This window comes from Struthio camelus, chromosome 2 (genome assembly GCF_040807025.1).
Source record: "Struthio camelus isolate bStrCam1 chromosome 2, bStrCam1.hap1, whole genome shotgun sequence".
NCBI lineage: Eukaryota > Metazoa > Chordata > Aves > Struthioniformes > Struthionidae > Struthio > Struthio camelus.
The window spans coordinates 44,946,993-44,974,888 of record NC_090943.1 but is presented as its reverse complement, the minus strand read 5'-3'; the positions used below and the strand labels follow the sequence as shown (position 1 = coordinate 44,974,888).

Below are 27,896 nucleotides of genomic sequence, written 5' to 3'. Positions count from 1 at the left end.
CGGGCAGACATCGCCAGGGGCGCCTGGGGGGGGCAGGGCGCCCCCCAACCCGCCTGGGCTCTCTGCGCCTTTAAGGCCCCCCCCCCCCGAGAGACCAGGCGCTAAGGGCAGGGGCCTTGCCAATCGTAATGCGCATGCGCGCTGCGGCTCGCTGCTGCCGCACAGGTGGGCACTGAGGCCGTGCGTGGCGCGATGGCGGCTGCCGTGGGCCTTGCTTCCTCGCCGGGTTCCCCCGCCGTGAGCGAGCTGTGCCAGAACGCCCGGGAGATCTTCTTGGAGGCCTCGCGGCTGCTCCTCACCTACGCGGACAACATCCTCCGGTGAGCGGGGGCCGGGGCCGGGCACGGCGGCTGGGCGCCCGGAGCGGCTCCCCGCGGGGCGCGGCGGGGATGGGAGCGGCCGTCCCGCTCCCCTGGCGCGCGGGCCGCCAACGGCCGCGGCGCGGGCGTTGGGGTGGGGTGGGGCGGGGCGGTGGCCGCCCCTCCTGCCGGGCCGAGCCGCTGCTTGAAGCCCCTGCGGCGCCTGTGTCGTCGCGTGCCCCCTCGCGGAGCGCAGGTGGCGGCTCGGAAGCGTCTGAGCAAGGTGCTGAGGGGAAACGGCCGGGAGTGCCGCTCACGCCTGTGGCAGCGGGGTCGGCTTCGGGGGGGGGGGTGGGGGTGGAGGGGCCCTGCCGTGCGGGGAGGTACCCCAGCCGTGCGTGGGCAGCCTGCTGGGCGATCGGGCGTTACAGCACGTTTCACAGGCGTCTGCGGGGCTTGCGGGCTGTCAAGGCTTCTGACTTGCGTATCTTTACAAAAACAACGTCAACTTGTGAATTTAGTAGTTCCTGTTGTTCTTGCGCATAAAGATTTAGAAGCAATTTATTTTAAGTGATTGTTACCCAGTAATTTCTACATAAGGGTATAGACAGCCATTTCAAGGATGAGATTGTATTGCCATTCTTGTGATGTGATTCACTTTTGTTACCTATTACTGGAGTTCAAGGGCATCTTAATTCTTTTGTCAATACTTAAGATTATTTTTCATGTAAGTGTGTATTGTTAATTCGTTGATTCTAGGGACTTGTGTTGTTTTTTTTTTAAATGTGTATAAGCATGCATTGGCCCTGATTCTGCAAGCATTCAAGCACCTAAATACAAATATGTATACAAATATAACTTAACTAGTCACACTAAAGACATAACTTGCTTCTTCTGTTACCTTCTTCTTTTTCCTCTGACTCACCAAGACTAGTGTCAAGAATTAATTCTGGTTGTATTTTTGCAAGGTGTGATCTCTAGGGTATGTGCATACTAATACGTATGGTTGACCTTGATGCTGTATTCAAGCAACTCAAGCTGTATGAGCTGCCTCTCCATGTCTATCTCTGGTGTGCCAACCACATGCAAAAACTGTGCTGTGTGAAGCAGAGATATAGAGAACAATGGGTCCTGGGCTGGCTGTCTTTAAACAAAGAGGTGAGAGATGAAGAACATCCAGAAGAGTTGGAAGAGGAAAGGGGAACTTTGAAATCTTCAGGAAGCCAAGAGGTGGACATAATCGTTTCACCCACTTACCAGGCAGTTTAGCATCAATTCTGTAGTGGGCCTAAGACTATCTGTCGCCAAGCTGAGAAGTTTAATTGGTGCTACAAGGTTATCATGAAGTTGACTTTAACTGTCACTGGAGGTTAGGCCCTGCTCGCTAAAACTGCAAAATGCATGTTCCTGTACTTAAGTTGCACATTAAAATTTAGAACCAACTTATAACTCCTGACACTAAACAAAGAAGAGCATGAATTAAAACTTAAGTCTTAGGTATATTTCATCTTCTGCCTACATGGTATAAATGAAAGTAAACTTTTTTCTTTTTCTGAGCTTTTATGAATCAGTAATGCTGCATAGTAGTTACCAAACTTCTTAGTGTTTGCTTGATTTCCAAACATAATTGCAACTTTTAATTTCCTCAGATATCCTTATGAAGAAAAATACAGATTCATTCGGATTGGAAATCCAGCCTTTTCCACTAGGCTGTTGCCTGTCAGAGGAGCAGTTGAATGTTTGTTTGAAATGGGGTTTCAAGAGGTGAGTGTAATCTAGTTATTTCTGATGTCTTCATCAGTTTTACCCACTAAAACTTAAAACTGAACTTTCTTCTTTTTTTCCAGTTGCAAGGCACTAGATTTTTGGGCAGTTGTTCTCCTCTTAGTTTTCTTTCAGTCTTTGTTTATAAATATCTGCAGCTGACCAACAGAAAAGCTGAGTGAGGCTACTTCAGAAATCATCCTGGCACAGCTGGAGCTAACTGATCTGTGATAAGATTGTTGTTTTTAATTCTCTTTTGGCCCCCTACTAACTTGCTTCATGGTCACATATCAATGTATCTATGCTGGCACAAAGGAAATGGTCCTTATTTTAGTAGCAGGTGGCTATTCAGCGGGCATTATGTTAAATTAAACTGAATCCTCAGGCTGTAGTTTCCATATTTTAAACTTACATAGGGAAACTGTCCTTTGAAGAAATGATCCTGCCCTTCTGCTGCCTGCAGGTGCTTGTTCCCACCACTAGTATGGCTTATGTGGCTCCATAGTAAAATAAGAGAACAGATCAAATTGAAAAACATTGCTTTTGTTGTTGTGAGGAATAACTTTTATCCAATGTACCTGTGCAGCTGCTCTGCAATAGTGTTGTCATGGCAGAAGTGGAGGGCAACAACCTGTTTTGGGAGGGCAGGACTTATACCCAATTAAATTTTTAGGAAACTACGTCCTAAAATAGCCTTGAGTGAATCTTCTTTCTGTTGCAGTCATAAAGATGGGTTTCAGAGACTACCTTGCCTGCTAAAATGGTCCCTGTCTCGCTAGTACTTGACAATTGCTAAAGCGTCTTGAGCTAGAAGTAGCCTTTGTAGGTACAAGAGAGCTGGGGTGAAAAACAAACTGGTTTAATGGTGCAAAGCTCTTGCTTCAATTTGTCTGTTTCATGTCACGCTTCTGTATGGGTGCATTCATTCTGTTCCTTAGGCCCAACTGTCATGAAATGTCTGTTTGCCTTCTGTCCTGGTGAAGTTAACTAGTGTGGGTACACTAACTTTACAAAAAACACTTTTTTGTCATGTTAAGTGCACAGTCACTTTGCTTCTATCATAATGACTCGTGACTGTAGCATCATAGATCATGTTATAATGAAAGTAGGGACCCAGAAATCAAGATGGATACAAGCATGAATAAGGATGATGTTTCCCATCTGAAGATGCATAAAAGCTAAAGGACATCAACACAGAAAAGAATTCTAAGCAGATGCTGTTCTAGGGGCTTCCTCTTCCAACATTGGGTAGCCCTCCCGTGTCGCCTCGTCTAGCGTATTACTGCTGTACTCTGTAAATTGAGCATGTGTTGTTCATTTGTTGCTCTTTCTTTCTCTGCCAAACCATAACTGTGATGTCCATATGTGGCTCTGCAAAATAATAACGTGTTTTTGTTAATAACTTACAAGTGCTCTTTCCCCAGATTGACTATAGGTTCTTGATCTAATAGCTCCTGCTGTGAGAGACCTAATCTGGAGGCCGAGTCCTGCCAGGCCTTGGTATGCTAGCTTCTAGTAAATGATATAGCTGATAAAAATGACTGACTAGCTTAGACCTGCCTTAATTGCTGAATTAATTTTTCTAAATTTCAGGGAGAAACTCACCTGGTTTTCCCTAAGGAAGCATCGATTGAACAGCTACGTAAAATCAGAGATTTAATTGCTGGAGAGAGAAGTAGCAGACTGAATGAGTCTAATCAAATCCACAGATCAGCATCTTCTGAAACTGTAGCCAGCACTCGGGCGGTTGCACGTCAGCCTTCAAGACCTGCTGACTCTGTTCTTGCCCCTGCCCATCAGCAACTAGAAACATCACCTGCACAACCTCTTGAAATGGTAATTATAACTTTAAAACTTTGTAGGAGCACTAATCTTGAATATAAATGTTGAAGAACAGTCAAGCATTGGAACGGGTTACTTGGAGAGGTTGTCCAGTCTCCAGACTCGGCGGTTTTTAAGACCCAACTAGATAAAGCCCTGAGCAGCTTAGTCTTACCTCATAGCTAACCTTAACTTTGAGCAGGAGATTAGATTAGAGGAATGATTTTTTTTTTTTTCTTTCTGATGGCTTCTGAAGTTTTGGAATGTTTTATTCAGTCTTCATCCAACTGAAACAGATGTGCCATAAATAGAATATTAACAAGAGATTTTGTTAAAGATGTCCTTAAACTTGTGTTTTCTTGATCAGGGTGTGGTGAAAACAAGCCAATTCTTATTGGAAGGGGACAAGAGGTGGAGAGGATGAAAATCTAAGTAAAACAGTGGCATTACCACAAATCCATTGTCTATTTAGTTAAGTAACTTGTAAGCAAAAGACCTGACATTAAAATATTTCTGATTTATTTTCTGTTTTGGAACAAGAATTGCAGAACCAGTGAAATCCAGTTTCTAGCTACTTTTCCTCTTGATACTTTCTAATGTTTAATACGATTGAACTTAGGCCCTATGGGAAGGCGTTAATAGCATCTATCATCTGTTATCCTGGTGCTTGTTTTTGTGAGACTTACAAGAAATTAAACACTTGGAAACCTCCACTCAGTCCAATTTAACGGTAATTGACCAGGGGACTTAAATGTGTGTACATGTAGATACTCATGTAGTGGTCTAATGTTCTAAGTCCAACCGTAACATGATTAAACTATAAACCTACTTCGGTGCATCAGCTACTAGAACCATTTACAGAAAAGAAACAGCCACTCAGCAGAGGGGAAAACATCTTGCTGATGTAACTCTCTTTTTTTCAGTGCCATGCGTAGAACTGCTCTTGTTGGCCACGAAGAGGATCTAAATAAAAAAAAAAAAAAAAAGACAAGATATAGAGAAACGTTCACCTTTGTATGGTGAAAAGCATGTAAAATCTTCTGTGAGCGCACTCCTATCTTTATAACATCAGTAACAGCCAAAACTGTTTAAGACAGTTTCTTAACTGGGTTTACTTGTTGGTTAATGGAACCAAGCAACAGAGTTTGGTGGGTGGTTGTCTGAAATTCAAAGCAATTTTGACTTTTAAGAATTAATTAAGTGGCACATGCTGCCTTTAAGGGAGTCTTTAAGGTAGATTATTATTTATCCGAAAGCTATTAGAGATCTTTGAGGCAAGCTTTTGTTTCAAAGTCAACTCCATCATGAAACAGAGTGTGGCACAGGAACTTGCTAGGGGTCTTCACAGGTTCAACACGCCTGCACAGCTGCATGCTGTAAGTCAGAGCACAGCTTGATTGTTCGTGTACAGCTTCATGAAGATGTCTTTGTGCAGTCAGAAGTTCCAAGACTCATTGTGTCCAAGCTGTCTGTGTTTGTGCCTTCACTCCTGATTCTGAAAAAGCATGGAGTAAGTCAGTTCAGGTTTGTCTTGTTGACAGATCTAATGCTCACTTGTTGGGGATTTCCTCAGCAAAACTTCTCTTTTGGCATTTGTGTATGTTGTGTTGGGCTTTGTCTTGCTATGGCAATGAGGAAAAAACTGTGACAACTTGAAGTTCAGTAATAAAATTTCAGGTTTGATATAGCCAAGTTAATTTCTAGAAAGCTAGAGCTGTTGGAATACATCTAGTAGCCAACAAAAGAACCAGAGATGAGTCTAGTATGTTGGATTGTTGAAGTCTTGTTTCATGCACTGTGCATTGTATGTGTAGCCTGTGAAGACTCTATTTATATGCAGCTATTGTGAGAGGCAGTAATTTAGCCAAGCAAGGACAAGCATATAAATTACTTTGGCTATGTCCTTGTCGAAGAAGTTGAGATAAAGACCCCTATGAAGACAGAGAGGCGGAGATCTTTCATCTGATGTTACTTGGCCTGATGGGGAAAGGGTCTAACGCTTCACGCTACTTTGAAAAATGAAGGCGTTATGTCTTTTGATAGGAAGCTGGAGCACGCTTTAGTTTAACTCTTTAGAGAGTCTTCTCCCTTTCTACCAGTGTTAAACTGGTCTTATGTAAGTTGGTGCAAGATGAGTTCTTCCAAAAGCTCCCTTTTGTAGATCTTCCAGCAGAGTCTAAGCCTTTTTTATTTATGTTATCAGCTTATTGTTGGATGCTGAATCATGAATAACTTTCTTCCTCATACCTACCTAGGATCAGTGAAAGAGAAATGATGTAGCATAGGTTGAAGTAATCTCTTCTGGAGTGAGAGCGCTCAGTGCCCCATCACCACCCTTGTTGTCCTTTAAGGAAGGAACTTCTGTAGGCTCTGTAACATTCAGCCATCTAATCTAATCATGTTAGCAGTTGCCTGTAAAATGCAGTAGCTGAGTTTGTTTGCTTTTGGTTAGTTTGTTTTTTTACTGTTGTGGCCACTTCTGCCAGAGTGGTTGGAAGCGATTATGAAACCTCTAGAGTGGCTGCTTTAGTAGTGGTCAGTATTGGGAGCTTTAAAAGTTGTGTTAGTTTTGGAGTGAGAAAAATGCTGTTGCATATTTCAAGCTGGCACTTGCGTTAATCTGAAGTTTGACTCTTCTCATTTGTAGTTGTTTTGCCCTGTCTCTTGCTAGCAAGCAGGGTGGTGGATTAATTTCTCTGCAGCTCGTATTTTTCAGGCTTCTTAAGATAAGACCTGGGTGATGGGACTAACTTATTGCAATTAGAGACTGCTGTTGCAAAGGTGGCACTCCTTTAGAACTCTGTTTTGGCTGATCTCTTCAGGGAGCTATGCTGCTGGCTCTCTGAACTGTTGATGATTGGGCTATGTAGTCCGGGCTGATTAAAAGAAAGTCCTTAAAATATCTTCTGGCTGTGACTTGGCCACTTTGCTTGCACAGGATTAGATATTTTCAGTTGTAGGCTTTTTGGGGTGTAGTAGGGTTTTTTCCTCTAATGACTATACTGCAGGGATGTAACTGTATTGTTGTATGTGCTGCTATTGGATGTCAGAGAAATTTGGATAGTTTTTGTAGTGCAAGTACTTATGTCATGCCTGTGTGTTAACCCCTGTGACTCATGGCAGTCTTGGTTAAAGTAGGGGAAAAGTGGACTACTTGAGCCATCGCAGGAATATTCCTAAATGGCGTGGCGCTGTGCTGGGGAACTAACTCATTGTTATCTTCCCTATCTTTGGCTCTTTGTTCTTGTAAGAAATTCTTGAGACCTCTGGAGAAAGGAAAGCTCTGGCTAGTCATTGCTCTGGTGGATGGATTCTGATCATTTGCTGGATGATATGGTGACCAGAGGATGAGAGAAGTAACCAAACTTAGATTTATGGTGGTGGGGTTAACTATATATCCAGATGTGCGCCTACACTCTCTTGAAATAAAGTGGCTTGCATTAAACCACAAAGTTAAGCGCTGCTGTAATGCTGATATCGTTTGCCCATGGGAAAGCTTGAATTGTCAAAGGATCTGGGGGATTCTCTGGTGTGTTGAACAACATTTCTGAACGCTCTTCCAAGAAGCTGACAGAATTTGAAGATCTATAAGCCACTGGCAGCCCCTGATTTCCTCCTGTCTTGTGCCAAGCTGATTATATTTGTGTCTTTAGATGTTCTAGATACATTTATCTGCTGTGTATAATAGAATATAGTACATGCAAGAATCCTAATTGTTAACTTGTTTTGCAAAATTATGCCATACTCAGTGGCTAAGAGCCTGTTGCAGTCTAAATTAAGGCTCTCTGATGGGATTGGAGAGAATACCTGCTGCCCAAATCCTGCTCTAGTTTCTCTTCTGCAAATTTGCATTGAAGTGAATCTGAGCACAGTTGAGTTTATGATGTTAAACCAGTTACCTACAGCTGATGAGCTCCAGGAAGAGCGAAACCAGTTCTGACCTATTTCAGCAGTTATGAAAAGTAAGGACTGGTCCTGTAGTACTGTCCAGCAGCAAAATAGTCAGTCACAATTTAAACACTGCTGTGAAAGAAACTGTCTTCTGGAGGGTTCCCACCTGTGTATTATATTACATTTGCAGCTAGTCTTCTGGGAGGTTAGGGCATCCATGGTAAAGGAAAGATGGTAGATAACGAGACTACAGACTGAAGCATCATCTAGCAATAGACAAAAAGATAAGTTATCAGTACAACATGCTTCTCCCAAAAAAAAAAAAAAAAGCCAGACTCATTTTAAAAATCCTATTTCACTTTCCTTCTTGTCCCCCTTTAAATATGAGTAAATAGTTTGTTTGGCTACTGTTCCACTATTAGAAGCTTGAGCTTATTTTAGTAGATGTGGGTGTAGCTTCTTCAGTGAGACACATAGTTGCCACTGAGGGCCAAATGACTGACTGAAGAAACCAAGTTCTTATCTTTGATCTCTAGTGAAATGTGCTATTAATAAATGGACACAGGACTGTATATTCAAAAAAGTACTAGAGTTGATCTTTGAAAGAAGGAAATATAAATAGACAAGCAGTGTTCATGACTAAGTAAGTTCTGGGATAATAATAGAGTTCTGGGAACTAGGGCATGAGGTGCAGAGTGTCCAGAAAACAGAATGAATTGCTGTTTGTAGATTTTGGATGAAAGGTGTCCAGAAAAAAAAAAAAAGTCAAAAATGTTGTCATCAGAGGTGTGTGTTAAAACACTTTCAATTCTCACTGGATCAGTTCGCTTTTCAGTAAAGATACCATTCAGAGTACTCAGAGATGACAGGCAGTATTCACAGTTACAGTGGTGCTGGTGTTTTCTACTTTTATTGATATCTTTAGAAATATGATGTCTTCTGTAAAGAATTTTATAATGTAACTGTGAGTGTGGGATTGCGACTAACTCAAACCAAGCTCTCCTATCTTGGTTCTCCTGTTCAAGATGAGAGTTCAAAAATCATCTTGTGACTGAAAATCCTTTTGCAGGCTGCAAATATCTTGAAAAAACTTCAAACAAACTTTGAACATCTTGTATTGGTGTATGAGAATCCTTCTCTTCAGCAGAAAGCACTAGCTTCAATTCCCCTCCAAGAATTGAAAGGGAAGGCTCAGAAAAAGCTAGCACAAGCTACAATACTGGACAAAGGTAATGGTACCAAGTTACAATTTATGAAACTAAAAATATTCTGTCAAACCTAAGTGTGATGTATATGACTACTATGCTTTAGGAGTGTGAAATAAGTGATATGCCTGCAGGTGCCAAATGCTAGCTCTAAATTTGAATTGCTGTTTACCTTGTCTGTCTCTTGTCTTACTCGCTTTCAAATTTTCTACTTTTTTCCCCCTTTGTACTTGTGTTACTTATTATTTCATTTTTATCTAGTCATCTTTTGCTGATTTCATATAGACCTTCTGAACTTGAAATTTCTAAAGCAGCTGTAAACAATGCTAGGGAAATGATTAGGGTAAGCATTTACAGTTATTTTACTCTAAATAGAAAGAATACGGCAACAAGAAGATGGAATGAAGGGTTTTCTGTGTTTTTTTTCCTTATGTAGTTACTGTTCTAAAATTGTCAGAGTGCAACTTCCTCATAAATACTACAATTCCAAATTCAGAAGAAAAATTTAGAAATGCAATTTCTCATTTTAAAATGATATTATTGGAGACATTTTGCTAGTGACTTTTCCAGGGCACAAGCTGGTATTGAGAATCACCGTTCTTACAAATGCTTAAATGGGTAGGTTTGCAGGAGGATCGCCTTGGAGAGCCTAAGGTGATGCACGAGCATAAATATTTATGGTGTCTGCGGCTTCTACTAAGTCTTTGTCAGTTGAAAATATAAATGCTTTTCATTTGAACTATGACAGATTTAGATGTTTGTGATGCATCAATAAAGTGAAATTTTACATATGCAAGATAAATATCTTTAAAATTGGGCTTCCAAGGCTGTATTTAAGCACAAAAATCCTTTTCATTGTGAATCTTTGATAGAGGATTTTGGTTGATTGAAGCAATTCTGCCAAATTGACTTGTATATTAGAGGGTGCTGTTTATTGTAGACCAAAAATAAGCTCTTTTCTTCTCAGTTTTATGAATGAGTTTGCAATATTTTGTATAGCTGCACACTAATATATAATGTCTTTGGCATAAATGAGCTTTTTTAATATCTTTTCTCTTTTTGTAAAGCTCCATTTGGAAGTAGGAAATTGAGAATGCTTTCTACTTGCTTATCCATTCAGCAGCGTAGGACTGTGAAATGGGGAAGAGACTTAATAAATGAGGACTACTTAAATGGCTTTTTAAAAATAGAAAAAGATAAACGTACCTCTTTTCCAGTTCTGCTTAAGGAGGAAAGAAGGAGGAGGGTGGTGGTTGCAGGTGCTGCTGCTTCCCAAGCCATCAAGCTGATCTATTCAAAATGGCTTCCAGTTCTATAAATGTAGATATAAATAAAGGGAAGAGTGGAAGGACAAACCACCCTGTTTTAAGCTGTAGCAGCTTAAGAGCGTTTTTAAAAACCTTATAGAAACATTCCTTTGAGAACGGACTTTGTATGAAACGTATGCCTAATTGGCCATTTCAGCTTCTTTGTGTATCTGTGCTCCTGTATTAAGACTGTCACCTGTGGCAATAACTGCTTGGTGCTAGCTAACACTTGTTGCTTTTTAGGTAGGCCTCTACCAGGTATTTTTGACTCATGAGAACCATGCTAATAAAATTGTAGTCATTTAAGCAAGAGTACAAGTTTTTGGCTGTTTTCCTTGACCACCTTCCATAAGAATGAAAGATTGTCCAGTTGAACATAACTGCATGTTACAGTCACTTTCCTGTTCAGACAGATCACATCTGTCAGGCTTTCCATGCTATATTTTCCTGAAAGATTAATTAATGAACTAGGAGAAGAATATTTGTGTAATAGCAATCATACTTTCATAGATGGATTCTATTGCATATGCTGTTATCCAGTAGAAAGAAAATTGTCCTGTGCTCGAAGTCCTGAGGCAGAGAGTTTGAAGTGAAATACACAATCATGTCCACTGTATAAGCAATAATTGTTGTCTAAGTGCTTAAGCACAAGTGCATTTTTCATGTATTATACACTACAATAGAAATTTTACTACAATTAAAAGTCAGTCTGAAGTCTTAGGTTTTCTTGCTTTGATTATGATATAATCTTCTCTCATTCTCTTCCTGTTCTTAGTGATGTGTGTGTAATAGTTAGTAGCCCAAAGAGCCTTTTATACCAGACGAGACTACTTCAACTCCCAAAGAAGATTTAAACTGAGCTTACATATTTTCATCATCTAGGTTTTTTGCCGTCCTGAAAAAGGACCTATCATGCAATTTCAGTCCAACTTCCCTTAACAGGATGTTTATAAGTTCTTCTTATATGTTCATATTCATTAAGCAGACCTGTCTGCAAATGTGATTATAAGCAAACTATAGTACATAAAATAACCAAGTATTAATATTTAGGGTTGCAGTGTGGTCTAGATGATGGAGTTCACGGGAATACTTAGCTGAATGTTTATGGATCTGAGGAGGAGAATCTCTCTGTGCCTTTGAGCAGAATACATATTTAAATTAAAGACTCTGAGGAGTTAGAACGTAGAAGGGATGGATCCCTTCCTTTGGAAGGCTGGATTTTATAATTTGTTAATTAGGTGAAGTGGGATTATTTCCAGATGGTGGAATAGCAACAGTACATGAGACGATTCAAATACCTGCTGTGAATGCAGGAAAACGGGACAGAAGAGTCTGATGTTCAAGTATGGGGGAATTGGCTAGAGAGTAAGAACATAAGATATCCTGTGTCTAGCTCAGGTAAGCTGAATTCAGAGAGGCTGTTTGCTGAAGTTATAAACAAATTCAAGTTTGTTCACAAAGCTTAATTACTGGAAAAAAATATGTACTGTGCATACACTGTGTCTATCGAAAGTCTGTTCACACTGTGCCTGGCTGGCTAGACTGCTGCTAGTGGATGGTGGGGTGGGTGTGTGTGTGTGTATGTGTGTTTTGACATCCTTTGGGATTATGAAGTCAAAGCATGTTAGTCTTTTTTCTGCTCTTAGCAAATGTTATTCTTAGCTTAATAGCTATCTCTTCCATAGCCCTGAAAGAATATAAAGAGCATGAGGATCCTCACCAGGCTTCTTTGTGCATGTAACTTGTTTTTCTGAGCAATCCCTCATCTTCATTGTAGCTGTAGTATTCTGGAGTGGAGTCTTTTTGTTCTTTGAAAATACAGTTTGCCATTATCCAGTCTTTAAAATTCAGATTTTGGCGGGGGGGGGGGGGTTGTGCTTTTGGGGAACATTAAAAAAAACTTTTTAAATATATAATGAAACTTCTAATGTATAATAAGGGCCCTGATGCAGTGATTTTATGTAGGTGCTGAAAAGTTCAACTAAATTGTCATTTTGCTATTTGACTTAGTGTGTGTTAACTTTACAGGTGCACATTTGAATGAAGAGGACTTCTTGCTGTTGGAGCTTTTGAACTGGTTTAAGAATGACTTTTTTCATTGGGTAAATAATCTTCCTTGCAGCAGATGTGGTGGGCAGACAGAGCCTAAAGATAACAACCTGTCACCTACTGATGACGATCTAAGGTGGAATGCCAGTCGAGTGGAAAATCATTACTGCAACCAGTGCCAGTTCTGTAATAGATTCCCAAGGTGAGCACATGAAGATCTGCTTTATTTTCCCTGTCTTTCAAGAGACAGCTTTGCATTTGTGTGTTCTGTGAACAAGTGAGAGAGGTTGTTGGATGAAAGAGTAGAGAGGTCATTGTAAGTAATGCAATAGAAAGTGATTGCTGGTTCATCAACCATCCTAAGTTTTGGAAGTTCTTAAAAACAAAATGCTACTTTAAGTGGCTTTGTTCTGAATACTTTTCTAATTTTTTTTTTGGCTGTTAATTTGATAAAGTACAACTTCCAAATAAAATGCCTTAATATTGGCATAGTACATAGATGGTTTTTCTTACCTCAAGGAAAACTAATTGACTACTTTGAGGAACTACAATATGTAACGTTTTCCTGCTGACTCTGTAGCAACAAGATACATATCAATTCTTGGATCATGCTAACTACTATAAGAACCAGCTTACAAAAAGCCTTTTCTAAGCTGAGGTTTTAAGTCAGTTTTCAAGACTGAAAAATCAGATTAATTTCAGTGCTGCCTTAAACAGGTGACAGGCATATGGGAAGTCAAAGTAGCATTCTGCTCACACTTGTTTTGTGCAGTGTAACAGTCATTTTCATTATCTTCTATGTGATGATTTGAACAGATTTTCGGTCCAAGGAGCATCATGATGCAAAGAGTTTTGAAAAGCAAAATATGTATTCCCTGTTAAGATCAACTAACTTGTACAACATGTATGTAATGAATAAAATTATTCTGTTCTTTTACTTCCCCTCCCCCCTCCCCAGGTATAATAATCCAGAGAAGCTTCTGGAAACCAGACGTGGACGTTGTGGCGAGTGGGCTAACTGTTTTACACTGTGTTGCAGAGCTATAGGGTTTGAAGCTAGATATGTCTGGGACGTTACAGGTATCAGTTATTCTAGAATATCTTAATAGTCATACAAACATATAGCCTCACTTCACATATTTTTATGATTCTAAGGTTATAATAGCCAGCAGACAGCATCTAAGGTTGCCTAGTTGGCCTAATGAAGGAAATAAACTCAATTTCCACTCTTGCCTGATGAGATAAAATATGAAAGTAAGGTTGGAGAGTAAGGTTAGAAAGTAAGATTAGGTGCAACTAAATATTGCACCATTTCAGAATGGTGCAATATTTAGTTGAGTCTAAGGGAACATGATCCTAAGATGGAAAGAGAAAGCTCTAATAACTTCTCTGAATGTAGATGAACAGAAAATATGTTCTTTTAAGTTACAGAACTTGGGGCTGTTAGAAGAGAGACTCTGTCCCTATAATTCATTGCTTCCTCTTGGACTTCGTTATATAGATCATGTGTGGACTGAGGTATATTCTGCATCTCAAAAAAGATGGCTTCACTGTGATCCCTGTGAAAATGTCTGTGATAAACCTCTTATCTATGAAACTGGGTGGGGAAAGAAGCTCTCCTACATATTTGCTTTCTCCAAAGATGAGGTAGGAGTAATGATGTTTGCCCTGAAGCATGAGTATGAAATATTCTATGTTAATGTGATTTCCAGAATTGTTAGAGGGAAAAAAAACTTTTTTTGGTTAGGTAGCCTCTTTAAAGAAAATAATATGTATAGGATTTTTTGATTGCTTTATTTTCTTCCACTTGTGCTTGAGGTGGTTGATGTCACCTGGAGATACAGCTGTAAGCATGAAGAAGTACTCTCTAGAAGGACAGTGGTCAGTGAAGCTACGCTACGGGAGACAATTAACACACTTAATAGAACGGTATGTAGCTTTTCTTAAACAGATTTCTTTAAGTGAAACGTAGATGTTTTTCCGGTATGTGAAATCTTTGAACAAGAGAATGTGTTGTGTAACCTGATGGAAATGTCCATGGGCTATGGAATGCAAAAATATCTCTAGCTGTACAGGTCTCGTCTTACACAGAGTAAATGAAGGATCAGTCACAGTGTTGAACTTAAATAAAATGTGTGAAAAAGTGTGAAATAAAAATAGTATGCAAGAGGATTAACATACTATCTCTTAACACGGTCAATTGTATCTTCTATTTCACTCTTTTTCTTTTTAGCCCTAATGAGTTTGTAGTGTTCTTAACAGCTCTTGTGCATTCACAGACATGCAGTAAACTACAAGGAGTCTGCATAGGTACAAAGCACTTGAAAGCAGCTGAGCATTGCCCACATCAGTAATGTTACAACTCAAAAACAGTAACATTATATATATATATATTTATATATACACACTCACATACATATATATGTGTACGAAATGTAGGACTAACTTGTCTTCTGTGACTTTTTACAAGTAAGAAGTGAGAGGTAATGATTCACAGGCTGCTTGAAGCACTTTCAAGAAGTGCTAATGCTGTCAGTAGAGCTTGGCTCAGACCCCATATCCTGTTCATGTCTAGTGTCCCCGAACAACACGTGGAACCATTTTCACCTGTATGTCATAATCTACCAGTGGTGCAGAACCTGAGTGCACTCAGCAGCTCTCTGCTAAAAGAAGCTTTTTCTATCCCATGTTTGGGGCAGGCTGAACTTTTTTGGACTGAATGTACTGGAATCCTATAAAACCTGGAAGCACTTGTCTGGTTCCTTTTTGTCCCCCCTTCCTTCTAGGGCTAGGATTTGTGCTCTTCTATGTATATCTATGCATAGAAACTTTTGGTTCCTATGATAGCATGCAGCGAATGGATTAATAAAAAAGCTACGCCTTTTTAGAGGCCTGCTAGCTTACAGAGACTGGGTTACAGGCACGTGCTGAAAAGAGTGGGCAGAGTTGAGCTAGAGTCACGATCTCAGCCCCTGACCCCAAACCTTCTTTTATCAGGAATAGAAGTTAAAGAGCTGCGCAGAAGAGAGAGGAGCACTGGGAAAGTTCTATTTTGCTACTCTGTAGTCAAGTTCTGATCCTTTGTCTCCTTTTAGTTGACCAGTGCAGGCACTTTATGCAGGGTTGCAGTTCCTTCTGGCCTACACAACTGATCTGAGACGGCTTTCTTTTGGTCTGCTGGAGTTGGCAACCTCCAATACTGGACTCTTTTCCTCCACTAGCCTTCCCTAGGAAGAGAGCCTTGGAGATGGTTGCCATTTCAAGATTGAACATTGTGTGTATGGGAGGGGAGGGGCCTTTATTGGAAAGTTATGATAATATTGATGGAATCAAGGAAAGTAAATGCACCTGATGCAGGGGCTGAACTTCCTCCTCTCCCACCTTGATGATGTCACCATAAGATCATGCTCTGTTTCACTTCTAGAATTCTAAACAACTCCAGTGAATTACCACCTTTTCAAACTCTGAATTGGCAGCAATGGATGGTGCTGTGCATTGGGCTCTTAATCTGTTTCTTACTTCTCCCCACCTGTCTTTAGAACACTGTGCAACTCATGAGCTGACACAAGCACCTCTCAAACAGAAAAAGCAGGCATTCTGGTCATGTTTTAAACCAAAATTTCATTTAAAAAAAAAAAAAGAGTACAGGAAAGAAAGATAGGTGTATGCTTCCCAATAAAACACCTTTTCAGCCTCCTTAAAGGACAGGGGGTGGTTTTGTTATGTTGTTTTGGAGGAACAGATTTCTACAGACTGAATGGTACTTAAACCCTCTTCCCGCTCTCATGCGCTTCCTTTTGCCAGGTAGCAGTTCAGCCTACGTTTGACATGGTCAACTTATTTGACCTGTGTAGGTTGCTGCTCTTGCTTTTTCTTTTGCCTGTTAGAGTTGGAATGGGGTTTCAGGGATTTGTTTACTATCAGCTTGCTCACAATGTAGTTTCCTTCTTATTGTCCTACTGCTAGTCCAAGCAAGTATCTTTTGATGCAGAGCCCCTACGCACGGTCTTTCAAGTCTCAGTTCTAGGTTGCAACTAAATATAAGGGTAAGGGCTAGTATGCATTCTCACCTACCCCACAATATTAGTGAAAACTGAATCTAAGGGGTCATTATTAGAGGAAACAAGCCACTGGCCAGTGGCTTGCAGTCGTTGTCTTTGTGACCCTTTGCTGGACTTGCTCCAGTAAATCAATGCCCAACTAAAACATGTTGTGTGCCCCTCATGGATAAATGGAGAAGTGTGGGGCAAGGGTAACAATATATTCAATATGCTATTTCGCTTCTGAGAAATACTATCCCTGTTTTATTTGCGTTAGGTGTTCCTAAAGGAGCGTTCAGGCTGCTGCTGATAACTGGTGTTACTCACTTTATAGTATCCTATCACACCTTGACTACAAAGCCTATTTTTATCTATTTTTATGTGGGCACTGCCTGTATTTCACAGAATAGTTGGGGTTGGAAGGGACCTCTGGAGATCATCAGATCTAACTCCTATGCTCAAGCAGGGTCAGCTAAAGCAATTTGCCCAGGATAATGTCCAGTCAGGTTTTGGATACCTGCAACGATGGAGACTCCATAGCCTCTCTGGACTGCCTGTTCTAGCGCTCAGTCACTCTCACAGAGAAAAGTGTTTTCTTATGTTCAGCTGGAATTTCTGTGTTTCAGTTTCTGCCCGTTGCCTCTCTGCCTGTGACTGGGCACCACCGAGAAAAGTCTGACCCTATCTTCTTTACACCCTCCCTTCAGATATTTATGCACGTTGTTCAGATCCACACCCCCCCACCCCCAGGCCTTCTCTTCTTCAGGCTGAACAGTCCCAGTTCTTTCAGCCTTTCCTTGTATGAGAGGTGCTCTAGTCCCTTAATTGTCTTTGTGACCCTTTGCTGGACTCATGCCACTAAATGTGTCTTGTAGTGGGGAGCCCAAAACTGGAAACAGTACTCTAGATGTGGCCTCACCAATGCTGAGTAGAAGGGACCTGCTAGTGACACACCTCATAATGCAGCCCAGGATACTGTTGGCCTTCTTTGCCTCAAGGGTGCATTGCTGGCCCATGTTCAGCTTATTTTTCACCGGGATCTCCAGGTCCTTTGCCAGGCTGCTCTGCAGCTGGTCAGTCCCAAGCCTGTACTGGTGCCTGGGGTTATTCCTCCCTAGGTGCAGGACTTTGCACTTCCCTTTGTTGAACTTCAGGAGGTTCCTCTCTGCCTGTTTCTGCAGCCTGTCCAGGTCCCTCTGAATGGCAGCACAGCCCTCTGGTGTATCAGCCACTCCTCCCAGTTATGTATCATCAGCAAGCACGCTGAGGGTGTGCTCTGTCCCATCATCCAGATCATTAATGAAGAGGTTAAACAGTATTGGCCCTGGTGTTGACCCCTGGGAGGAACACCATTTGTAACCGATCTCTAGCCGGACTTTGTGCTGCTGATCACAACCTTCTGAGCACAGCGGGCTCCAGTTCACTGTATGTCACCTGCAATCAAGATACCACTCCAGAAGAGAGATTGGGGAGAAAAAACCTGAACTTTCCACTGCTTTCATTAGATGGTGGGGCAGGGAAACTTTTTTCATTTTTGCTTTGCTCCAGACCCCTTTTTATGGTAGTAATTATGAATGATTAGATAATGAATGAAGAGGTTTGCAACAGTAAGGTCAGCTCTTAAGAGGAAAACAAGTAATTGAGGTTAGAATTATCTCATGGCTACTGATACATGAGGTGAACCAGTATCCATGTTAACGTAATGGTTTGACATTGGATTCCTACCCTCAAATTGTCTGCTGCTTACACAGCAGTAGAAGACAAGTCCGTTTAAACCAAGGTATCAGTCGTCCAGAAGCATGGAGTCCTTCAGGAGACGTGAACCACATAACCAGTGTGTGGTGCGGAACAGATTTTAAAGCTGCAGTTCACAATCATTCTTTCCCATTCCCCCTCTCCCCTGAAGAAAAGTGGGGCCTGAGCAGATACGTACAGCATAATACTTTATTTTAAGAAAAAGCAAAAGCAGGAAGTTTGAGCCATGACAGTTGGAGATGGGGTTCTTGGAATCCATTTGAGTACATGAATGCTACTGATGACAATGTCGTTTGTAGGAGCTTAAGTTAAAGGTTTTCCTAGCACACACAGTGCTGATCTCTGCAGTATGCGAGTATTATGCATGTCTTACATGCTGCTAGCATTTATATGCAAGAACCTACTATGGGGACCAACAAGAATTAGCACACTTGTACTCTTTGCAGTTGAAGAATTCATTAGCTTCTTGTATCATAGGTAAAAGAGGCATATCTTCTGTTGCATCCTTTTTGTTTAGAAGCATTGTCCTTTTGACTTTTTCGCATCCGTTTATGACTGCTGCAGAGCAAGGGCAATGAGTTCAGCATCACAAAGCTCAGTGGTGGTAACACCTTACACTGAGCTTCCCTGCCTCAAAGTGGTTAGGAAGGAAATTGTAGATTGAAATTGCTAACTTTGGGAAAACAATATCAAACTTCCTCTGAGCTGGAGTGAGATCTGTAATGCTAAATGAAAAATGCTAATAAAAATATTGTTACCAAGTGCCCAGGCAAGTGGCCTGCTGTTTCATTACAAAGTTCTGGAGTTGCTGCTAGTCGTCCATCAATGCCAGCAGAGCTGTATTTCCACCATATTTAACTTTTTGTTCTTGGGCAGGTGTATCCACAATTATGGTTAAAAACTTCACATATCGACCCTGTATGTATTTGACATGAAGATTGTGGAGACAAAAATGCACCCATTAATGAATTTTTTGAAGTTATTTATAAAAAAAAAGGCCTGAGTCATATGGCCAAAAAAAGTGTGTTGTGTAATTTCTTTTTCTTTTTTGCTGAGGTTCACGTGATTTATCGTGAAACGTAGGCGATGTGATTTTACTCAGTTTTGTGACTTCTGCAAAATCAAATGTCGTAGTTTATTTATGATAGAATCAGTCATTGTGAATTAACTGTTTCAGGAATCTGAACAGAATCTTTGGACTTAATCACAAAAGCAGAACTGTTGCCAACCAAATTATTTCATCTTAGAGAAGAAAAGTTTGACCCAATAATTATGCTTGCTTTTTCTTTCCCCCAGATAGTATCAGGAACAGCTAAGGTACAGAATACATGTGAATAATTGTAAAATATGCTATGGAAGTGTTTTATCATCCAAGCAAATGTGTTCTAAGTATAGCACAAGCCTTACTCTGAAAGAAATCCACGTAGTTAATGCATGAAAGTTCATAGAGAGAGCACTTAAACACCACAGTTGAATAATCCTGCAGTTATGATTAATTTATATTTGCGCATGTGTTATAAGCTTAGTGTTTTTAACAGTCAGTCTAGACTTTAAATGTCTATTTTTTAAAATTTTTTCCCCGTTGGTGTCACTCTAGAGCATAATTACAGATACAATTTCTCTGAACGTTTTTACTTTGTTTATTTCTTAAATGTATTTTCAGAGACAACAATTTTTGGCAGAAAACAGAAGAAAAGAGCTCTTGGAAAGGACAATCGTGGAGCTTGTTGAGTTCATTTCTCCTAAAACCCCTAAACCTGGTGAATTTGGTGGAAGGACATCAGGTTCAATGGCTTGGCGAGTAGCCAGAGGTGAAATTGGTTCAGAGGTATTTAACGTTTGAACTGGCAGCAATCTTAGAGGTAGCTAATTAGTGGTTCCCAAACTATGGTCTGCAGAGGAACAGTGGTTCATGAGGCAGTGGTAGGCAGTATAGATTCAGTTTAAACAGTAAAACTTGCAGAAACATTAGGTGGAAGACTGAAATTAATTCAGTAGAGGTTCGCAAGAAATTTTTGAGGGTTCATGGTGGTCCATTGGTTTCAAAAATGTTTGGGAACCGCTGATCTAAAGTGTGTGATCTGCACTTACAAGTTAAGGAAAAATATTTTTTTTTCTCCTGACTAGGTGCAGTATAAAAGAACCAGAAAGTTTTAAGGTAGTTGGATGATTTGGGGAAAACTTTTATAAATGTCTGTGTTTGTATTATTAATTAGTGTTGATTAAAGCATAGAAGCAGTTTTCAGTCAACTGTTGTTGCTGATAAAACAATGTAGGAGCAATTGGGATCATGTAAATGCAACTACTTTTCCTAAATATTAAATTAATTGATTTTCATGTCAAAGTTGCTGAGTATTTCAGAAAGCCAGGTTTATTTTTAATTCTTTTTATGCTACAATACAGTTTCCCAAAACCTCAGCCATGTTTAGCTTGAGCCAGCGTGCAAAGGTGTAACTTACTCTATCAGTTTGTGCATCAATTTTAACATGATCCTGTCATGTAGAATGACTGATAATCCTAAGTAGAACTGATTAGGTGAAATTAATAGGTTTCACAGCACTGTGTAAGTCTGAGAAACTAAGAGTTTATTTCAACTCTCCATAGTTTAGAAGATTTAATTTCTGTTTTGCTAAATCTCTTAGAACAATGACAAATCTTTTTAAAAAAATATAATTCCGTGGAGTTATGGAGTTTATACTTTACCTTTTTTGAAGCTGTTCTGCAAATAGTCATATACAAGCATCTATATATGATAATCACAGAATTATATTTGGTATTCAAAATAATCATGTTTGTTGTTTGTACAAGAAATATATTCAACATGTGAATTTTCTATTTTTAGCATGTTAGTCTCTTTTCTTAAATTTTCTAATTTTATGTTATTTTGTTAATAATTTAGTTGTAAAAAATAATGTCCAAATTTTAAAATGAATTTATATTTCTCTCTGGAAAAGGTTGAGTTCTATTGCAGAAAACTAGTATACGATTTTTGTTTTGCCAAAATGCTTTTATCAGTGGCATATCTTAAAAATCACAGTTTTTTTCAGTTGGCAGCAAGACTGAATTGTGAATTCTTGGCACGCTGATTAACAATAACACAGTCTTACTGAAGTATACTGAGAAATGAAGATGCTTGCATTTTTTGCCTTTTTCAGAAGAGAAAAGAAGTAATTTTTATTCCCTCTGAAAAAGAGAAGACATCTAAACTGTTCCACTTGGCCTACAATGTAGTAGAAGATAGTTATACACGGATTTCCAACAATAATGAAAAAATAACTGGCTGGGAAGCAGGTGTTTGGAAGGCAGAGTCTATCTGGAGGAAGGTTGAAACAGACTGGAAAATGGTAAGGGTAACAATTCCTAAAAGCCTATTATCTACCATAAGAGTGTAGCAGCTCCCATAAAGTAGAAAATCCTTGCCTGTGTGTGGCATGAAAACCTCTCTCAGTGCTTATAAAATTTAGTTTAAGTTAGTAACTTTTACTGTTAAGCTTCAGATAAGGTTGCCAGTTGATATGAGAAATTGGAATTAAAGGTACCTTGCCTTTCAGCAGGTAATGAGTAAATTCTGTGCAGATAGCTAAAATCCCTACTGGGGCACCAAATTTAAAAATCTGGCTTGTATTTATGAAAAATAAATACATATTTGCAAAAAAGTTTAAAAGGGGTTTTCGGCTTTGGAGAATAGCCTTATAGTGTATCATATCTCTTTGATACACAGCCAAGGGAAGAAATATTAATCCTCAACATTATAGTTCCATTTGCAAGGAGGCAAAAAGCTGTCAATTTTCCAGAGTGTTGAATACTCTGCCCAGACTCCTTTCCATCTGTCAGGACACTGAGCAGCTGAAGAATCATATGCTGCAAATCGAAGAAGAGCAGAATTGATGCCTGTAAGACGGGAAAGGGTCATTTACTAGCAAACAGCTTTCTCAGCAACAGCTACCAACTCTAGGTCTGAGCGTCCCTGGCAGGGACTACAGCGTGCTATTGCTTTGTTCCGCTGTCATTTTGCTAGCCTGAAAAGTCTCTGACCAAACATTCTACTACCTTAAGCAGTGGTGTGCTTTCTGTTAACGAAAAATGAAGCTAACTATATAATTCTCTTCTAACGTTTCTGTGCTGGGCCTATATATAACTGGCTTGCAAAATATTATGGGGGAATAGCTTTTAGAGGTTATTGTCCCATAAAAAGAAGGAAGAAAGGAAGAAACTTGAGAATAACATAAAAAATAGTGCAACAGAGTAGGCTAATGGGCAGGGAGAAGTAATAAAAGAACAGAATAAGGGACAGCTGTTCCCTGGGTTCTGCTAAAACTGTGATAGCACATCATAACTTTAAGTCTCCAGTGATCAGTCATCCTCACTTTTGCAAGAAACATTTTGTCATTGCAGTGAAATCAATTACTAGTCTGCTGTTCTGCTCAGCTCTACTAATCAGATAAAACAGGGAGACGTTGATCTATAAGACCAGGCATTAAAGACTTTACCCTGTGTTCAACAGTGCCTCCATTTTTCTGGATAAATGATAAGAGAATGGCCTTGAGAAATTGGGAGCTACAGATCCAGGCATATCTCAGGCTTGTGGCTAAGACATGTTAGTTCTACAGGAATAACATCTTTTACAATGCTGTGTATGAGTTTAAAAGTAGTTTTGTTGGGGACGTTTTTTGTATTCTGAGAGGCAGCAAAGGGAGAGGCTGTTTGGAGTTTGCGTGTTCCTTCTTTTTTTAAGACCTTGAGTAGATCTGCAAGGTACAGTTTTGGGTTTTGATTCAGCAGCTACGCGAGAACCCTTCCAGCCAAAGGAGCCTTAACAAAAATGTTTTGTGTATCATTTAGTATGTGATGAGTGGAAAGGAAATTACATGTAAAAGCCGCAGTAACGGTAACTATAGGTATTAGCCCAAGAGTGACAGAAAAGAAGTATCAGTTATGTCTTCTGTCTTTGCAGTGTCATTGACCAAAATGTTTCAGGGAGCACGCGTCTTCTGATTTTCTTAGCCAACCTGGTAGCTGTATTCTCCGTTGTATTTATGTATTTCCTTGCTATAAATAAATGTCTCCCAGCTTTATGGTATAAGACCCAAACAGCTGCAAAACACAAATTTAATGGGACTGGTTACCTAGAATAAGTTGTCATTCAGGCTAAAACAAGCAGACCACAATAGGTGTTATAAGAACTTGTAGATCTAAAATCCGTGTATTTTAATTTAAAAGCTTGTTTTCTGGAAAAGTTCCTCCCATGGAAGAGAATTTGAATGAGAGTTTGGGGGATTTTTTGTATTTACTGGATTTGGACTTTTGGACTTTTTTCCAGTAATACTAGCAAAAGATTAGCCACACGTAACACGTAGAGAAGAGTCAAAAAGACACAAAAGGAAACTTCTAGTTCTGTTTTTCCAATTAAATGCTTGGATGGTATAATGGAAGATGAGCCAGGCCAATGTGTTAATTTTTATCCCCAAAAGCCTATGTTTAATGCACCTTGACCAAATAGTAATAAATGCTGTGTTCTTAGCTTCATTACAGAAATATGACAATTCAGCAGATGCTGATCAAAGGAGCTCTCTTGCTAGAACTAGCTGAGATATTTTAAAAATTGCGTGGAGATTAGCAGTTTCATGAACCTTAAGATTATATTGACACGAAAGCAGGTTAAATTGTTACATTTCCCCAGGAAGGTTTTACACTGCTTAGTGTATACCTCTGGGGTTTTTTCACCTTTCTTTAGCGTGAGAATTAACGTTTTTATTCCTGGTGAATAGAATACTAACGTTCTGTTTTATAGTCTGTGGGTGAGGTTTTCCATATTAGGATGGGATCTTTAATAAAACGTAATACTGTATTATTACCACCTTATCCAGAGTTGTTCTGTCCAGATTAAAAACTAAAGAGCTATCAAAGTCCATTTAGCGTGACATTAATCAGAAGCGTGGGTGTGACAGTAGAATTTTGATAACAATTTCCTTAATTAAGGATTCCAGAAGGATCATGGCAGTTTTGACCCTTAAAGCTGTAATGCCCGTTATATTGGTTTGCTGATAAGGGATGCTAGACTTAAAAGTGCCACCAAAAGCTTATTATAAAAGTGTATGAGGGTTCATAGTAAGTCTTTAATGGATATTAACATATGAATTTGACTGTTCAGCCAATTGAAGTTTACAACAGCATCGAGACTCTATTAAATTACGCAAATCTCTAACAGTTTACATAATGTTATTACAGGAGTTATATATGGCTAGCATGTACTACAATTTGGTTTAACCTAGGCATGCTGAGTCCTAGGAGAAGTGGTGTGCAACCAGCTGCCTCATCTGAAGAATCGAAAATACTTGGTGGCCTGATTGCCCTGTACTGCTGCTGAAAAACTGTGTAGCCAAAATGAAACGGAGTGTGTGGCACTGTATATTTATATAAAAAAACAACTCTACCTATTTAAAATAATGAACTTAGTTATTTTTTTGGCTCAATATTTACAGAGCATGTTGAAATAGTCTGCAGTGTTCCCTAGTGAAGGACTATGACTTATATACATCTGCCTAAATACAAAATAGACTTACGGATACAGAAGCAAATTGTATACAAAATTGTACTATATATAGTTTTGCTATTTCAGTGGCTTTATAAAAATAAAAGTGTATTATCTTAAGATTTGACATGCTTTTTGCACTGATTGATTAGATGTGTCTTGATCATTGCATTTTTGACATACTGACTATGTCTTCTTTCCATTTAGGTTTATTTAGCCCGAAAAGAGGGGTCATCCTCTGCTTCCATCAGCTGGAAGTTTGAATGTAAGTCAGTCGGTCTAAAAATAGATAGCATGTCAATTAGGACAAGCAGTCGGACATTTCAGAGTGGAAGAATAAAGTGGAGAGTGTACTCCCCCACAGCAGAAATTGCTCTGTTAGGAGGTAAGTATGGAATTAAAAAAAAAAAAAAAAAAAAAAAAAAGGAGTAATACCATGCAACTGCAAAGAGTAGTTTATACAGGGAGTGCAGTGTGTAAATACTAAAAATAATAAAAAGGCAAATGCATTTTGACTTTTCCTACTCAGTCTTTCTTACTCAAGTCAAGAAACTATTATGCGTTTTATCAAAATTGATACCAAAAGAACTGTTACAAAACCCAATTTTATTAGTATATACAGCTCCACCTGGCACAGAGCAGGGTTAGCAAGAACACAGAGTGGATAGAAGTTGTTTATGTTTTTTACCAGGAAGGACAGATGTTTGGATGTGCGATAGCTTCAGTCTTGACTAGGTCCTTTGAGCATTAGCACTGCACAAATATTTAAAATTTGCAGCTGTATTTTTTTGTGCCACTGAGTGATAGATGAATTTGAATAGTTGTAACAGAGATCCCTAATACAAGTTACCCTTAAACATGCATTCTAGCATTAGATGCTTTCTGGAGCAGAAGCTTACTTGTTTGTTTGTTTTTTCCTCCAGTAGATAAAAGTCTTTGCTCCTATTCAGACTTTTCGGGTGCAACAGAAGTTGTGTTGGAAGCAATCCTAAATGGAGGAGATGGTGAAGCTGCATGGCAACACACCCAGCTGTTTAGAGAGAGCTTAACAGGAGATGGAGAAAATTGCTTGGAGATCATTATAAAACTCGCTGACCTCTGAGAACCAAAAAAAGAGATGTTCTTTGGATTCCTTGAATACGTTATGCGATGGATACAACGCGAAGATTTGGATGGCCATTCCCATTCATCCTGCTGGCAGCTTATGTCCTGTTTGACACCTTCCATGTAACCAGCTTGAAACTGCACGTGTATTGAATAGGTAAACATCACAATGAAAACCTTTTTCACTTTAAAAACAAATGCCAAAATCAAGGGATTGAAAGATTAAGGTAATACCTCTTTCCTTATCTATAAGGAAGAGGAAACAGTTTTTAGAAAGCAACATACAATCATAAGAGAAATTTTGATTTGGAGTTTTAGGATTGCTTTGTTGTTTTTTGTAATCTGCTGTTTGGAGTTACTGTTGGAGTTCCATTTTTTGGTAGATCACAACAGATGCATTGTGATTTTAAAACATTTTAATAGACTAATAGAAGACTTGCTTAGGTATTTTTAAAAAGATGATTTTATGTAATAAGCAGAAGCTGCCATTGAGATAAATATTTAAGCAATCTTAAAATTAGTTTGTTATATATATCCAGCTAGTGTTTGAAAGTATGATGGTGTAGGAAAATAAAGTAATTTTGAAAGAAGTGTTCATTATGTATCTAAAATTTTGTCATAGCCTGCAATATGAAATAGAGATTTAAAACTGGATAAGAATATCAGATTTTTTTCTATGAAAAATAGATTGTCTTGCATATTTTTGTATGATATAAATTCAAATTTGCCCAACTTTTAAATGAAACAATTTATTGAGCCTGTAGATTGAAATAACTTTTTAAGCTATTGTCTTGAGTTGCTTTGAATGCTATTCCCAAATTTGATGTAAAAGTATATACAATTTCTCTGTTCTTTAGTACAGTGTTTAAACATCTTTGCATTGAATAGAAGAAAAACTACCACCCAGGGGGTCGAATTTTGATTCCAGGTCAGATGTAGCAGCACTGTGATTATAGTAATCACCTATGGAATGCTCAGATTCTCTTCATCAGAGAATTTGAGGAAAACTGTGGCTGGATCGTAGAAGAGATTTTATATTATAGGACTATAACACAAAGTTTGAACTGTAGTGTTATTTTAAAATAAGTGAAAATTGGGGATGTTATTAAGGTTTGTGTATTTAAAGCTTTTTTTTCTTCTTTTTTAACCCTTCCAAATATTGCATTGATTTGAAATGATTATTGAAAATAATTTACATTGAAATAAATGTTTGCTGACCTTTCAACCAATCCAAGCATATATAAGAATATTCAGGTTTCATTAGGAATCCACATATGCACAGTGTACATAAGCATCCAAGTTATACCACAGACATCTTAAAAAGTAGTTATTTTGGCAACTCAGGAGTGATTGATTATGTATGATAGATTATATGCTTTGCCTCAAATGTAAATTGACAGGTTATGAGGGTTTGAAAAGAGCCGGTCCCACTCCCTTAGTACAGAACACTTCAGTGACAGGGAACTGTATGGAATGGTATTGATCTGTGCTGATTAATACAAAATGAATTTGCCAACATCTATTCAAAACGTCTCCTGTATTTAGTTTTAGCCAAGTCTAGTTCTGAGATTTTGGAAGGGAACCCAACAGAAGAGTATTTTAGAGTAGCTGTATACTATATTGGAAATAGGAAATAGGCCCCAAAAAACCTTAGTGACACAAATCAATAAAATAACTTGCTTTGTAATTTATATAGTTTAAAAAGATATTGCTTTAAGCTAGAAATTACTTTTATTTTATTCCTTAATATAGTAAAATAGAGGACTATTAGGAGTTGCAGAACAGCTTAACTGCGTTTGGTAATTTGAAAGCAGAAGGCAGAATAAGTTTAACAGTTGTAAGATGAAATTAATTTTCACACAATTTTGGTCAGAATCTCTAGGGGGAGAATATAGCTGCAGATAACTTAGTTAAATCATCTCCTCTCAAACACTGCGGTAGTTAGAACCCATTATTAAAATGTTTGAGTGAATTAAAAAGATTGAAAAATGCTTCACCAATCTAATTAATCAACAAATATTTCTGTACTTGTAAGATTACATGCAATGAGAAAGTGCTTATGTTAGGAAAGAAATAAATGAGCAAAACCCAATGAATGAATAAACCTAATCGGTAAAAGTTAAATGGAA

The 27,896-nt window shown here is 39.0% G+C and overlaps 1 protein-coding gene across 5 annotated transcripts; it reads left to right on the top strand.

Moving 5' to 3' along the window:
* The first annotated feature begins 87 nt into the window (after nucleotides 1-87).
* Nucleotides 88-27,891, top strand: NGLY1 (N-glycanase 1). Of its 5 annotated transcripts, none has more exons than XM_068935458.1 (13): nucleotides 131-320; nucleotides 1,268-1,457; nucleotides 1,949-2,063; nucleotides 3,657-3,899; nucleotides 8,845-9,004; nucleotides 12,316-12,538; nucleotides 13,295-13,416; nucleotides 13,838-13,983; nucleotides 14,155-14,265; nucleotides 19,795-19,959; nucleotides 21,287-21,475; nucleotides 24,871-25,048; nucleotides 25,587-27,891. In XM_068935458.1, the coding sequence occupies exons 3-13, from the start codon at nucleotides 2,049-2,051 to the stop codon at nucleotides 25,763-25,765; spliced, it is 1,731 nt and encodes a 576-aa protein (XP_068791559.1). In that variant the 5' UTR covers nucleotides 131-320; nucleotides 1,268-1,457; nucleotides 1,949-2,048; the 3' UTR covers nucleotides 25,766-27,891. The 5 variants fall into 5 exon arrangements, 4 of the variants coding, with proteins under 4 accessions (XP_068791558.1, XP_068791557.1, XP_068791559.1 ...); XM_068935459.1 differs by having other exon boundaries at nucleotides 25,590-26,350; XR_011139685.1 differs by lacking the exon at nucleotides 1,268-1,457 and having other exon boundaries at nucleotides 88-320; nucleotides 19,795-19,942.
* Nucleotides 27,892-27,896: the final 5 nt, after the last annotated feature.